General features: G+C 36.2%; 1 protein-coding gene across 3 annotated transcripts in view; it reads right to left on the bottom strand.

The window, feature by feature from the left end:
- LOC109302590 (neurobeachin-like) overlaps positions 1 to 12,563 on the bottom strand; it is a 494,933-nt gene that overhangs the window by 143,339 nt on the left and 339,031 nt on the right. For all 3 annotated transcript variants that reach the window (XM_019524185.1, XM_019524186.1, XM_019524187.1), the window contains exon 10: positions 3,300 to 3,440. In XM_019524185.1, coding sequence (XP_019379730.1) covers positions 3,300 to 3,440 — 141 coding nt within the window. The remainder of the gene's footprint in view (positions 1 to 3,299; positions 3,441 to 12,563) is intronic.

Below are 12,563 nucleotides of genomic sequence, written 5' to 3'. Positions count from 1 at the left end.
TCAAGCTACACAGTTTAGACTAACTTGCAAAAACTGAATCAATTAACTGTCTGTCCTTGGCCCAAAAGTACAATGTTACAAGCTTGTCCTAATTTTCTGAAGCCTGGTTTATAGCTTATTAACTTCTTCACTATAACTTTTTTCTTGGCTTGACTTTTTTTTTTAGCTTTCCATTTTACATGAAATTATCTTCAAGTACCATCCTACCTGTTAACCCCAAGAGCCCCAGTATTTTTCCTGAGTCTTTGCATATCTATTCTGTTCTTATCCTTGCTTTCAGTATTGTACAAAGCTCTGCTCAATCTCATCTTGTGTTTCTTCCTTCTCCTCTTCTGCTACTGAACATTTAACTTTGTGCACTCCTCCCTCCCTTTCATTTCTTCTCATTGCAATACTAGCCTCGTGATGACACTATAAACATTTACTTGCACGCTCTTTTTCCTCTAAATGCTCCCTCAAATCTTATCAACTTTGCCAACATATCATTAATCTCTTCTCTGTAATTATTTGCCTCCTCTGTAACATGTAAATACATTTGAAAAATTAAATTAATAAAAATCATGAAACAATAAAATGCAGAATCCTTGAAAATAATATTCTTTATAAGCAAGCTTTCCTTTCCCTTTGTTTTCTGCTTTCTTTCTCTTTGATCTGTTGCCATTTTTCACTATGCTATTTGTCAGATTTATACTGTAAGACAGTCAAGGCAGGGACCTTGTATTTTTACTGTCAGTAGACTGTAAGAACATATAGTGTTAAATAAACAAACAACAACATCAAAGCATAAGTCTAATATCAGAATGAATAGTACCTTATCAATACCCTGTTCTACATTGACACAATGAGCAGACTCATCAGACTACAAGCTTTCAAACAAAATAGCTCTTTTCTTGAATATGGGCCAAAATTAACAAACATTTAATTAAAGTCACTGTTTATTAAACACAAAAATGGAACAATTCAAGAACAATGTCATAATTTAGAAATAGCTAAGAAGAATATAATGAACACTTAGTATACTAATTTAATAATGAACATTTTCTTTTCTTTGGGTTAGGAAAAACTATACATGGTTTTTAGACCTAGAGATCTCCTTAATATGTCAGAACTTCAACAGTTATAAAATATTTTAAAGAGGGTATTTAGTAATATAACACTAAAGACAATTTTCTGCCATATAATTTTATCTTATACATGGGAAAAATGTCTTTCTTATTAATTCCTCCTCTCCCATATTGTCTTACCAGTTGCCTGGTAAGTCTCTTATCAGAAACTTCTCTGTCATTTCCTTCTCAGAATGTGTCAGCTTCTTCTCAGCCACATATAACAGGTACTGTTAAAGTTACTAAATTCACAATGCTATGCAGTGGGTATCACAGCACTACAAAAGACTCTTGAGTATATGATACCCAAAGACATACCATTGCTCATGACTGAGAGAAGACAGAGAAAATACTCATTTAGTTGGCAGCCAGTGGAGCAGAATCGCTAAAGTAGCTTGGGGCTGGCTAATTTGCAAATGGTCAAGGTGGCCCTATTCTGCTCATTCTTGCATAGATGTGTTTGCTTAAACAGATGATTATTTAGCCTTTGCCTAGGGCTACTCCAGATGATGACAGTAACAGAAGTACGAAAAATCTTCTGGGAGCCCTCTTCTAAAAAGTAAGTGAAGAAAATATAAAACTAAAATACTATTCTTTCCTGATCATCACATTTAATGACAACTTTCTCTCCCCTTTTAACTCCATCCTGCAGAATACTGACAATATTTAGAAAAAGAAGAATTAAAAGATTTTTTTCTCAATTACTGTATAATCTGCAAACTACAATAGAAAAAATCTTGAAAAAGCTTAGATTTTAGGGTTATTTTAACTGAGATACTGTGACAATATCATGTATGACAGTACAAATTCTACAATCAATTAATAATTTTTTGGTACAAAAGCAATTTTTAAATGAAGCTGTGAGTGAACTATGTGCAAATGACTGAATGTGGCTAATAAAATGGTTTAAAACAAAACAAAGTAAAACAAAAACCACCAGCCCATTGCAAGTTTTCCACATAATTCTAAATATGGACCTCACCCTCATCATACATCAATCCTACTATCACTGGAAGGCCTGTATCCTGAGGGGAAATGTTTCAACCCAAAGTTTCAAAGGAAGTTTTAACCTTCCCAAATTGCAGTAAGTCATTTGTTCTGTACTCCACATAGGAAGAGTTTTAGGCAGGGAAAATATTTTCTGATCCTTTCAAGAATTCATATCATGTTATGAGATTCTCCAACCAAGTCTTTAATTGATACTACACCCAAAGTTCATTTGACAAAGCCTGAGCTGTTCGCCCCTCCCACCTTCACACTTCTCTTCCACTTGATGGGATAAAAGGACATGGGGAGTACAGTAGGCCATAAGCTGAATATGAAAGTGTGCCCTTGCTGCAAAAAAACCCAACATCACAGTGGGTTCTTTCTACATGAGAGTCAATTGCAAATCAAGGGAAGTGATTCTTCCATTCTATTTGACACTTGTGAGGCCTCACCTGGAGTACTGTGTCCAGTTTTGGGCCCCACACTATAAGAAAGATGTGGATAGTTAATGATTAGGGGCCTGGGAGGCATGACTTACTAGGAAAGCCTGAGAAAACTAGAATTATTTAGTCTTGAGAAGAGAAGACTGATGGGGGATTCAATAACAATCTTCACATACCTGAAGAGCAATTACAGAAAGGATGAAGATGGGCTTTCCTCTGTGGCTGTAGGGGACAGAACTAGGAGAAAAGGCCTCAAGCTGCAGCAGTGGAAATTTAGGTTGGCAATTAGGAGGATCTTTCTGACTATGACAGTGGTGAAGCACTGGAAGAGGCTACTTGGAGAAATCATGGAACCTCCATTACTGGATGCTTTCAAAAGAATTAGACAGCCACTTGCTTAGGATGGCTTAGTCAGGGATGTCCCTGCCTTGGGCAGGGGTCTGGATTGGATGACCTTGTGAAGTCTCTTCCAGCCTGACTTTCCTATTATCTTATGGCATAACGCAAGGCCCATCAGTATCTCAGTTTTTAGAGATGCTCCATCTTTTCCAATAGAGGTTGGACAATTAGTGATTGTTTTTAGTTACTGGATGCAAACTGACAGAATTTTGGATAGAAGTGTATTTTTTTCTAAATTTAAATATATATTAATATTAGAGCAAACATTAGAAGTAAATATACTAAATGAAAGTCGGGATCCCTCCCCCTCCAACCCCACTCCCCCACGTGTGTGTGTGTGTGTGTGTGTATGTACAAATATACTTACAATACGAACAAGCCAGGACAACGTAGAAGTAGATGTTGAATAGTGGGTGTTGTAATGATAAGGTGGAGTCTGCTCATCTTCCCATGTTTCATAACGCTCTGCATAGAAAACTGCTCTCTTTGGGTTCAAAGCACCAATGGGCTGTAAAAAGATTGAAAGATGCATATTTATAAAGCAGCTGAGGGGTAGCATGCTTTGGATCTGTGTGCCACAATTTCATTCTGCATACATTTGTTAAGATTCCCTATATATGAAATGCAGCAGTCAAGTGCAGATAACTCATTCCACATTGTGCTAATCCATTTAGATTGCTGAGATGGATTTGGAATTTTATTTCAAAGCCTGGTGTACTAAAAAGCTCATGATTTTTTTTTTACATTGACAAATATATATGATTCACATCTGCAAAGTTTCAAGGCCTTCTTGAAGTAAGAGTAGTTCCCCAATTAATTCAGTAATATTGTTTGGGAACCAACTTCTAAAACTGCATTTAAAATGCATTAAGGGCAAACTAATATTTCTGTTGTTGTCATTCACCATAATCACACAGCTAATGAAAAGTGACTTTTGCTCACACAGGATACTTTGTAATGCACGTTTCATGATGAAAAGATTTCACATGGAACTGCTGGTGGTGTTTGGTGATCTTAAGCAGAAATATTTGAAAACCATTCATGGTCTTGCACGACAGCATCTACCCTCTGACTGAACAAAACCAGGTTTCACAGAAACAAACAATCTTCTTTCTTAAAGAAAAACAAAACCAAAACCCCACAAAACAACAGGAATGGAAATTACAACAATGCAAAACCCATCCAGGGCTCTCTAACACACACAGCTATACAACACAGATAAAAACTCATGAAAAATTGAGGGTATAGGCAGGCATTGCTGCTTTTAACCCATCTGCATAGAGCTCTGATGTTATATATCATATGATTAGTTCTTGAATTTTAATGTTACGCCTAATCCTTTGTAAAATGTTCTTGCTATGGCTGCCTATTGACATTATGTGGATATTGTTGGAACACAGTCCCTGGAATTAAGAAAACACAACAGGAGGGAATGTAAATCAAACTATTAGATAATACATGTAAAGTGATCTTAAATATGTATTTTTCATATAAGATGTGACTGCATTATTTAGTAGTCTAGTAATAATAAGTATAACAAGAATGACAGTAATAATTTGCCAAAAAAACCCTTCAAGGATTAATTTATAACATTATAGTTAGTAAAAGGTAGCATTACCAGACCCAAATATGAATAGTTCAGAAATGTATTGACTTTTTCTCAGAATACCTAAATTGTTTGATTTGTAATAGGAAGGTACAAATAGTTGAAAGTGTTAGTATTTCTAAAATATATTTTTACAAGGGAATTTATAACTTCAATATAATTTTTACATTTATTTATTAGCTCTATAGCCCACCCTATCTTAAAGGCTCAGAGAAGCTATAAGGTATTTTTTTACTATAATAACACAAGTTATTCAGCATTTGTATAAACCAACGTATTTGAATATCCAATATTTGATAACAAAACTACAAACTCAAGCATCATCATAACTGCAAATACACACTTCAAATTTCATTCTGGAAGGCATTTTTCATGCTGAGTCTATACTTATTTTAAGTTTGTATTGGATATACTAGAATAATATCTGAACAGTAAGTATGCTTTCATGTATATAATTAAAAGATGTATCTAGCGATGTTTTAATTATTTCTTGTTTCAGCATTTTTATGCTTTGTTTTTGGGGTTATAAATAAGTGACTGTTTTACATGGTTCTACATTATGAACAATTAAAGCTTAAAACAATGCATTTTGTTTCCCTAGATATTTTGGATGCCTAATACTTTGCTGTGTCATGGGTATGTTAATAGCTTTCTCTTATGTATAAAATGCCTACGTAATCCCAAAGGATCACTTTTATCTGATGCAGATTGCCCTGCAAGACCTCAACAAAACATTCTTGAAAAAGAAGCATAACCCGTTCCCTTAATTTTTTCCAGGCATCATTCCAACTACTGGAAAAAGAATAAAATAAATATTTCCTTCTTTATTTTACTCAGGTTTCATCACGTATGCAGCTTAGTTTTTTTTACAGTTTAGATCGTGTATCTACAGGACAGGCTTGGACACTGTTACATTCTGCAATTCGCAAAAAATGTTTGCACAAACAGTTAATTTCTAGAAAGAGTCATTTGTTGAACGACAGTTTTCCTCTCCTATTGATTTGACAAGCCATGCAAATACAAACATCATAGTACTTTACTAATTTGCCCTAATGTTTGGTGTCACTTTGCAAATAACTGAATAGTGCAAAAAGGTAAATTCAATAAAAAGGTGCTGGCTTGGGGCCATCATGCAGTCTTAGTGATGCTAGTTTGAATTGATGAATAAGACCCAATGACCATCTGAAAATTTTCAAAGTCTACTAAATAATAATTTATAATATACATCATCAGGTTTCTTAACAGGCAATTCTTATTCCTTCTGGGTGCATCTATAAGAGATGCTGACTACACAGTAGCCAAAAAATATTGCGCAGTAGTGAATCACAGCACAGATACTACTAATATGCTACTGCACAGTATTATTAAGCTACTGCACAATACTGTCACCTAAAAGATGTTCACTGGCGCTACTGTGCAGTAACTCCATTTACTGAGCATTCACTTACTGCTTGCTAATACAAGTACTAATAAATGTGCAGTAATAACTGCTCAGTTGCATCTCATGTCGACACACCCTCTATAAAGCAAATACAAAATGAAAGACATGGGTTTGTGTGACACCATTTGCAGCTGCCAGTGAGAGGTGTTAGTCTATGAAAATACATGCATTTAATACCATAGTACTTTTTACAGCTGCAAGTGATAAGGATGTGACTTAACATTTCATTAAATGTGTGTATGATGCTATAATAGCGAAGGAGTATGGTCTAGTGGCTAAGCAGAATTGAAGCTCAACAGTCCAGAGTTCTGCGAGTGAATTTTTTGTTGTTATATAAATCATACACTTTTCCCTCAATTTTTCCACATGCAAAATGGATATAATCATAAGCAACTGTGAGACACAAATTTTTGGAAAACATTTTGCTATCATTTAAATGGAAGAGGTTAAGCACTTGCAAAGGACTACTTTGTCTATATTTCATATATTTCATAATTCTGATGAAACCATTTATGGTATTGTAACAGATATTAGGGCTGTGCAAAGCTTCGGTCCCTGATTTGATTTGATGAAGATTCAGCCTGATTCAGTGACTGAATCTCTAAATCCGAATCAAATCAGAGAACCTTTTAATCTCTCCAAATAGAAATGGCACCCTCCAAATCGATTTGGAGAGATTCGGCGATTCAGACATAGACACAGCTTTAAAAGTTTTTTCTACATACCTTGAGGTACCAGTGCAGCTCGTGATCACTGCATGCTGGGGCACATAGAGTGTCCCACAGGAACACAGGGAGGCCCCCATGTGCTCGGTGGCAAACCTGGATGTGGACCGGAAGTACTTCCGGTCTACTTACAGGTCTGCCGAAGACTGTGCTGGGGCCCCCCCGTGTCCCCCTGGCTCAGCAGTCAGCTGCAGGGGAACCCCAGGTGCACCCCCACCAGACCCAGGAGGCACCAGTCACTGAGCCAAGGGGACGCAGGCAGGGGAGGGCCCAGTGTGCTCCCCAGCAGACACAGTGTTCACAACCTGCCTGCTACCTAGATTCAGGCCAAATGCAAATCCGAATCGAATAGGGCCTGCTTTGCACATCCCTAGCAGATATCGATATTTCCATATTTTCTGAAGCAGCTGAGAATACCATTTTCCCAGAATCACACAAAAATTAATGTCAAGACCATTCAGTGCCTATACACATGCAGGGAGGCTGCTCCAACGTGCAGTGCGTCAGAACAGAATCGATTAATTGAGTCTACTGGAGCGTAGTAATTATTGCACTCCAGCAGACTCCAGAGTCCCTGTGCTGAAAAGCGGTGGTGAGGGCACTTTAACTAAAGCTTGTTCAATGAACTTTAGTTAAATTACCCCCCACTCATTCCACAAGCTTTAGTTAAAGTGTCCTCACCACAATTTTTCAGCATGGGGACGCTGATACATGTGACACTCCGCTCTAATTAAAGTGCACCCACTGCTCACTCCCAGATCAAGTCTATAAATGCCCATTGTGCTTCAGTGATCTCTAAGGCCAAAGAAGTGTTATTTCAAAATACCAATCTGGTATTAGTTACAGTATGTTTTGTTTAATTAAATATTTTTCAGATTCCTCTAAAAATATTTAATCTCTTTGTAAAACTAAAAAGAGGTTTTTTCCGACATATCTATAATCATTTAAGTAAATATATAAAATGGAAGATTTCAAGCAAATGCTGAAGTTTTTCTAAAAATCTTCTGTTTGGCAGAGTGTGGAAAGACCATCTAGGACAGTTAGTGATACTCAGCAGTTTGCTTCTACACTTGTTCGCACACTTAGCACGCACAAGCACTGCATAAGTGTATAGCAACTTCCCCAAGACAGCAGTAATGGGAAAACAAAGAGCAGAAGTAAGGACTTTGTTCTTCACCACTGATTAGCAAAGATAGTTCTGTAAGTGGGAAGCTTATTTATAAGACTCTTTAAAACATGTATTACTGGCTGGTCACAATTCTCAGAGCTCTGGAGCAGAGGCAACCCACAAAATCAGCTATTAAAGTTTTAACATAGCTCCATCATTGCAAGATTGTAACATCTTCCAAGTATATCTGGATTTATCCTCATGCAGCCATGTCAGATACGGATACAAACTGTATCTCCAGCCACTTACACACAGGCGGGAAGACTTGATTAATCAAGTTTGCTGGAGCACAGAAATTGACCCACTGTGGCAGCCTTCCATGACATGCATATCAGTGGTGCAGAGAAAATGGAGGTGGTGCACTTTGAAATAAAGTACATGCAATTCAATGTGCTTTAGTTCAAAGCGCCCTGCTTCCATTTTCTCAGCACCACTGACACACGTTATGCGGGCGCATTTAATTAGCATGGCTTGCTAATTAAAGTGCTCAGTTCTGGGTCCTGCAGCACATGTAAAAATGCCCTCCATTTCGTTCATAAGCCCGAGGCACAAAGAGGTTACATGATTAGCACAAAGTTACATGGGCAACACATTATTTCCTGTAATGTTTTTCCTTTAAAAGTTACAAGTATAAAAGTTACAAAGTAACTGTTTATTTTGATTTAATGTAAAACATGCTGTTATTTAATGAATGACATTTTATCTGGCTAATCTCCTTAGGCCTTGGGCTTTTGATAAATCTAGTGTTTATATCCACTGGACATGTTTTGTAAGTCATGTACCATTTACCATTTTGTTGGCAATACTCAGGAAGTACCTTCCTCACAGTAGTAACATTAAATGTTGCCTTCTATTTGCCAAGGAACTAAAATAATGTATTTTGTAAGGTACTAGCCCATATTGTATCTATCCTGTGTATTTATCTGCATTCCAATTGCACCAAACAATATGGAATCTGGGAGTACATGATTTATTTAAAAAACAACAGTTTAAACCAATAGTAGAGTTAGAAGACTTTGAAACAACAGAAGTTTTCCGAGGTTAAATATATATATTTAAATATATTCAAATTTTAACTATTTTATGACCAGTATATTCATGTGTCCATTTCTTCATAACATAAGCATCTCAAAGATTCTGGAGTACTGAAGTGTTGTTCATGCTATTAACTTTCCATTTACACAAACAAAATGTTTAATGTTGCGGCTGGCACCAGACTGAAATCTAATTCAGTTTTATCTTGGTGGAAGATTTTCATGGGGTAAAGGGAAAATTTTAAAATAAACTGTAGAAACTTGGTCTGGTTAGAGAAGATTCTGCCAACCACAAACTCCATTACACAGTATAGAGACATTTGGAAGTATTAAGAGTCGTTTGCTTTGAAATATTCACACTACGGTACGTTCATTTGCATTATTACATTTAGAAGCCCTGAGGCATTATCACTTCCTTTTCTTAAAATGGCACAGTAATTTGGGAAAGTGGTTATGCTTATCATCATCTATCAGTCAAACACCTTCCATATTAACAAAATAAATGTTTTTCCATTCAATGAATGGGCATGTATGATGTCTCATACACACGTCAATGTTAGTAAGATTTTGCTTTGTGAAGAAATCATTTTATTTAACAGGATGCATAGCTGGCAGTAAATGAGGAAAATTCCCATTTACACTTTAATGAGCAGGGACAATGCAGCATGTCAAACTCATGCACTCACTGTAATTTAGGAATAAAAGTCATACAATTTTACACAAACAAACCATATTACATTTTAAGTGCTACCCTTAAAGAAATTCAATGTGCAATATGACTTGCACACATACTTCTCATGTGAACACCCACTACCACTTGTATTTCAGTACAGGAAATCCCAAGAAAGGAGAAAATAAGCAGATCACCTGATGGTTTGGTAGTGAAAAGATAATCTATGTATCTATGACAGCCTCTTTCATTAGCTTTTCATCCTGTCAAACAATAAATATAACCTTTAACCTTGTATGTGTAATGAATAAAACTTGAGCCCACACTGTCTAATCAAATGAGTGGTCCAATATATCTTACTGCTGCAGCACCTTGATTGCTCCATGTGCATTTTTTTAATCTCCAATTAAGCACAAAAATGGAAATAAACCTCAGTAGGAAATCTGACAAAATACTCCAGAGAAAAAGAGAATATGCCTATTTTAAAGCCAATACCTAATTTTTATTGATCTTATTTGAACAGGCAGTTCTTTAAATGTATGAATAAACCATAATGATAAATGCACTATATGAACATGAATAAAATGGAATGGAAACAAAGACATGTATTCTGTATAGAACTGTAAATGTTTAACTATGGTACTACAGAAATTTTAAAGGAATATAACTTACTATAATGCTCTTCATGTTTCTTTTACTTACATGGTAAGGAAATTGCTCACAACTAAACATGATTTTCCACAAAATATTAAGAACACTAATATTATATGACACTACACTACTTATAGTATATCAACATGTATATATAATATTTTATAGTATTGGTCTCCCATGAGCTTTGTGGCGGACCCAGAAGTGGACCAGAAATACTTCTAGTCCACTTCCAGTCTGCTGCTGAGTGCAGGGTGGGGGTGCAGTGGGGAGGGCTGCACTCTTGTGAGAGGCTCCATCCACCCCACAATCTCAGTGTTCGTGAGCCATGCCTGGTACCTCAAGGTATGTAGAAAAAACATTTAAAGCTATGTTCATGGCTGAATCGCTGATTGTCTGAATCAGCATCGGATCTTCAGATTCGGATTCAGCCGAATCAAATTGGGACAGTGATCTGAATCAATTAATTGAATCACCGTCCCCTGATTTGGCCCGAATCTGAATTGAATACACCCCTACTGCTCATGTGTCAATCTGACCTGTGTGCAAAGTGCCTTTATAGCAAGACAAATAATGACTAATAATTACTTATTCCAATTTTTAAAATACTATCAATTGCTTAAGAGCTACTCAGAATCCTTCTCTCTTTTTCAGAGAGCATTTTAAAAGATATTGGTAACAAAGACAATAGGCTTGCCAAGAAAACACTTAATTCAAAATCCATTTATAAAATTTCCTATTGGAGATGCAAGAGGAGAAATCTGACAAAACTATAGGGCACAAAAAATAACCATATATGAAATCTCATACTGACTACCAACTTTCAGAGAAAAATAGAAATCTATGCTTCATTTTAAGCTCATTCGAAAATTCAGCCTCTAGAGTTGCTACCTGTGCCATTATAACATGTTAGTGGATATTTTCACTTGCATTCTTTCTATCCAGAAGAATCATAAAATGATTTGTAGATTATATATAAAGATTCACCACGGAAATATAGCTCACATCTTAGCTGCAACACAGCAGACTGTAAGGCAGGCAGTAGTGCTGAACTTCCTGAACTTCTCCATTTGGAACAACCAGACAACTTTAGATTTACAGGATGTAATTACCAAAATTGGACAGGAAAGGAAACTATTATTGTGAACAGTAACAATGACTCTTTAATGAACACAAACAATCAGGGATTTAATTTTGCATTTCCTTTAAAAGAATAGTACTACCAGTAGCTCAGTGTTTCTTAACACCATGCCTAAACCTTAATTCATTAGTGAGTCACTACTGACTCAGAAGGAAAAATTAACCTACTAAACCAGCAAGCTGCTTCCTGTAGTATGTCCCCTGATAAGCTCCCATTCAAATATGGGACCTAATTAGATTATGAAATCTCATGAGAGCATACTCTGAGTAATCTTAGTGAACTATGCTATACAAACTGCTGGATGCCGATTGTAAATATAATAAAAGAAAATCTAAGAATTTTTAAAGAGAAAAAGGAACATATCGTTATGTTCTATGATTATCGTAGTCAATGGTGAAGAGTGAATAATTATTTTTACTTGCTTAAGAATAATCTGTTGCACTAACTATTGCTATCAATTTAGTTGTATCCTTATTTTTGTGTATGCTTATGTCACTTACAGTACAAATTCCAGGATCAATATAAACTTAAAGAAATCCTTTGGAAAATTTTAGATATTATTTTAACAGGCGGGGGGGGGAGCTCCCACAAACTTAGCCAAGCATTCATTCAGTTTGTTTTTAGGGTACATTCTTAATTTAATTTTGTTTTTATGTTTCTTAAGAAGTGGGGTGAAAATGAATTAGTTCCATGGATATATTATCCATCCATGCTGAATGCAAAATTAGCTTAAAGTCCTATGAGATCAAAATTCCCAATGAAGTAATAATGCTTATAATTTCTAGAGGTACTGCAAGGAATTCAAAAGGAACTGGATTCATTGGAGAATGAGGCTACAGATAAAAAAAATACAGAAAGAAAGAAAAAAAAATTCATCAAAGGCAAGTGTAAGGTGCTACATTACAGGGAAGAAACGCAAATGCACATGCCATAAGCTGCAGTAAGTTATAGTGTGGGGAAACGTGGCTATGCTGGTGGGATTCAACCTGTTTTGGAATGTGTACCACAAAATAAGTCCCATGCCCTCCCTAATTGCCACTCTAATCCCCTTTCCTTGCTCTGCTGCTTTGTGCTCCCTGCCCTATTCTGTTTGCTTTCTGCTCCCTGCCCTACCTATTGTTGTGCTGCCTGCCCCCTCTATCATGTGCCACATGCCTTGCACACAGGCTACAGGTTGGCCAATGCTATTCACTCA

This window comes from Gavialis gangeticus, unplaced genomic scaffold, assembly GCF_001723915.1.
Source record: "Gavialis gangeticus isolate Ggan-Ray unplaced genomic scaffold, GavGan_comp1, whole genome shotgun sequence".
NCBI classification, from domain to species: Eukaryota; Metazoa; Chordata; order Crocodylia; family Gavialidae; genus Gavialis; species Gavialis gangeticus.
Note: the sequence above shows the minus strand (reverse complement) of the source record. Positions and strands in the feature narration are given on the sequence as shown.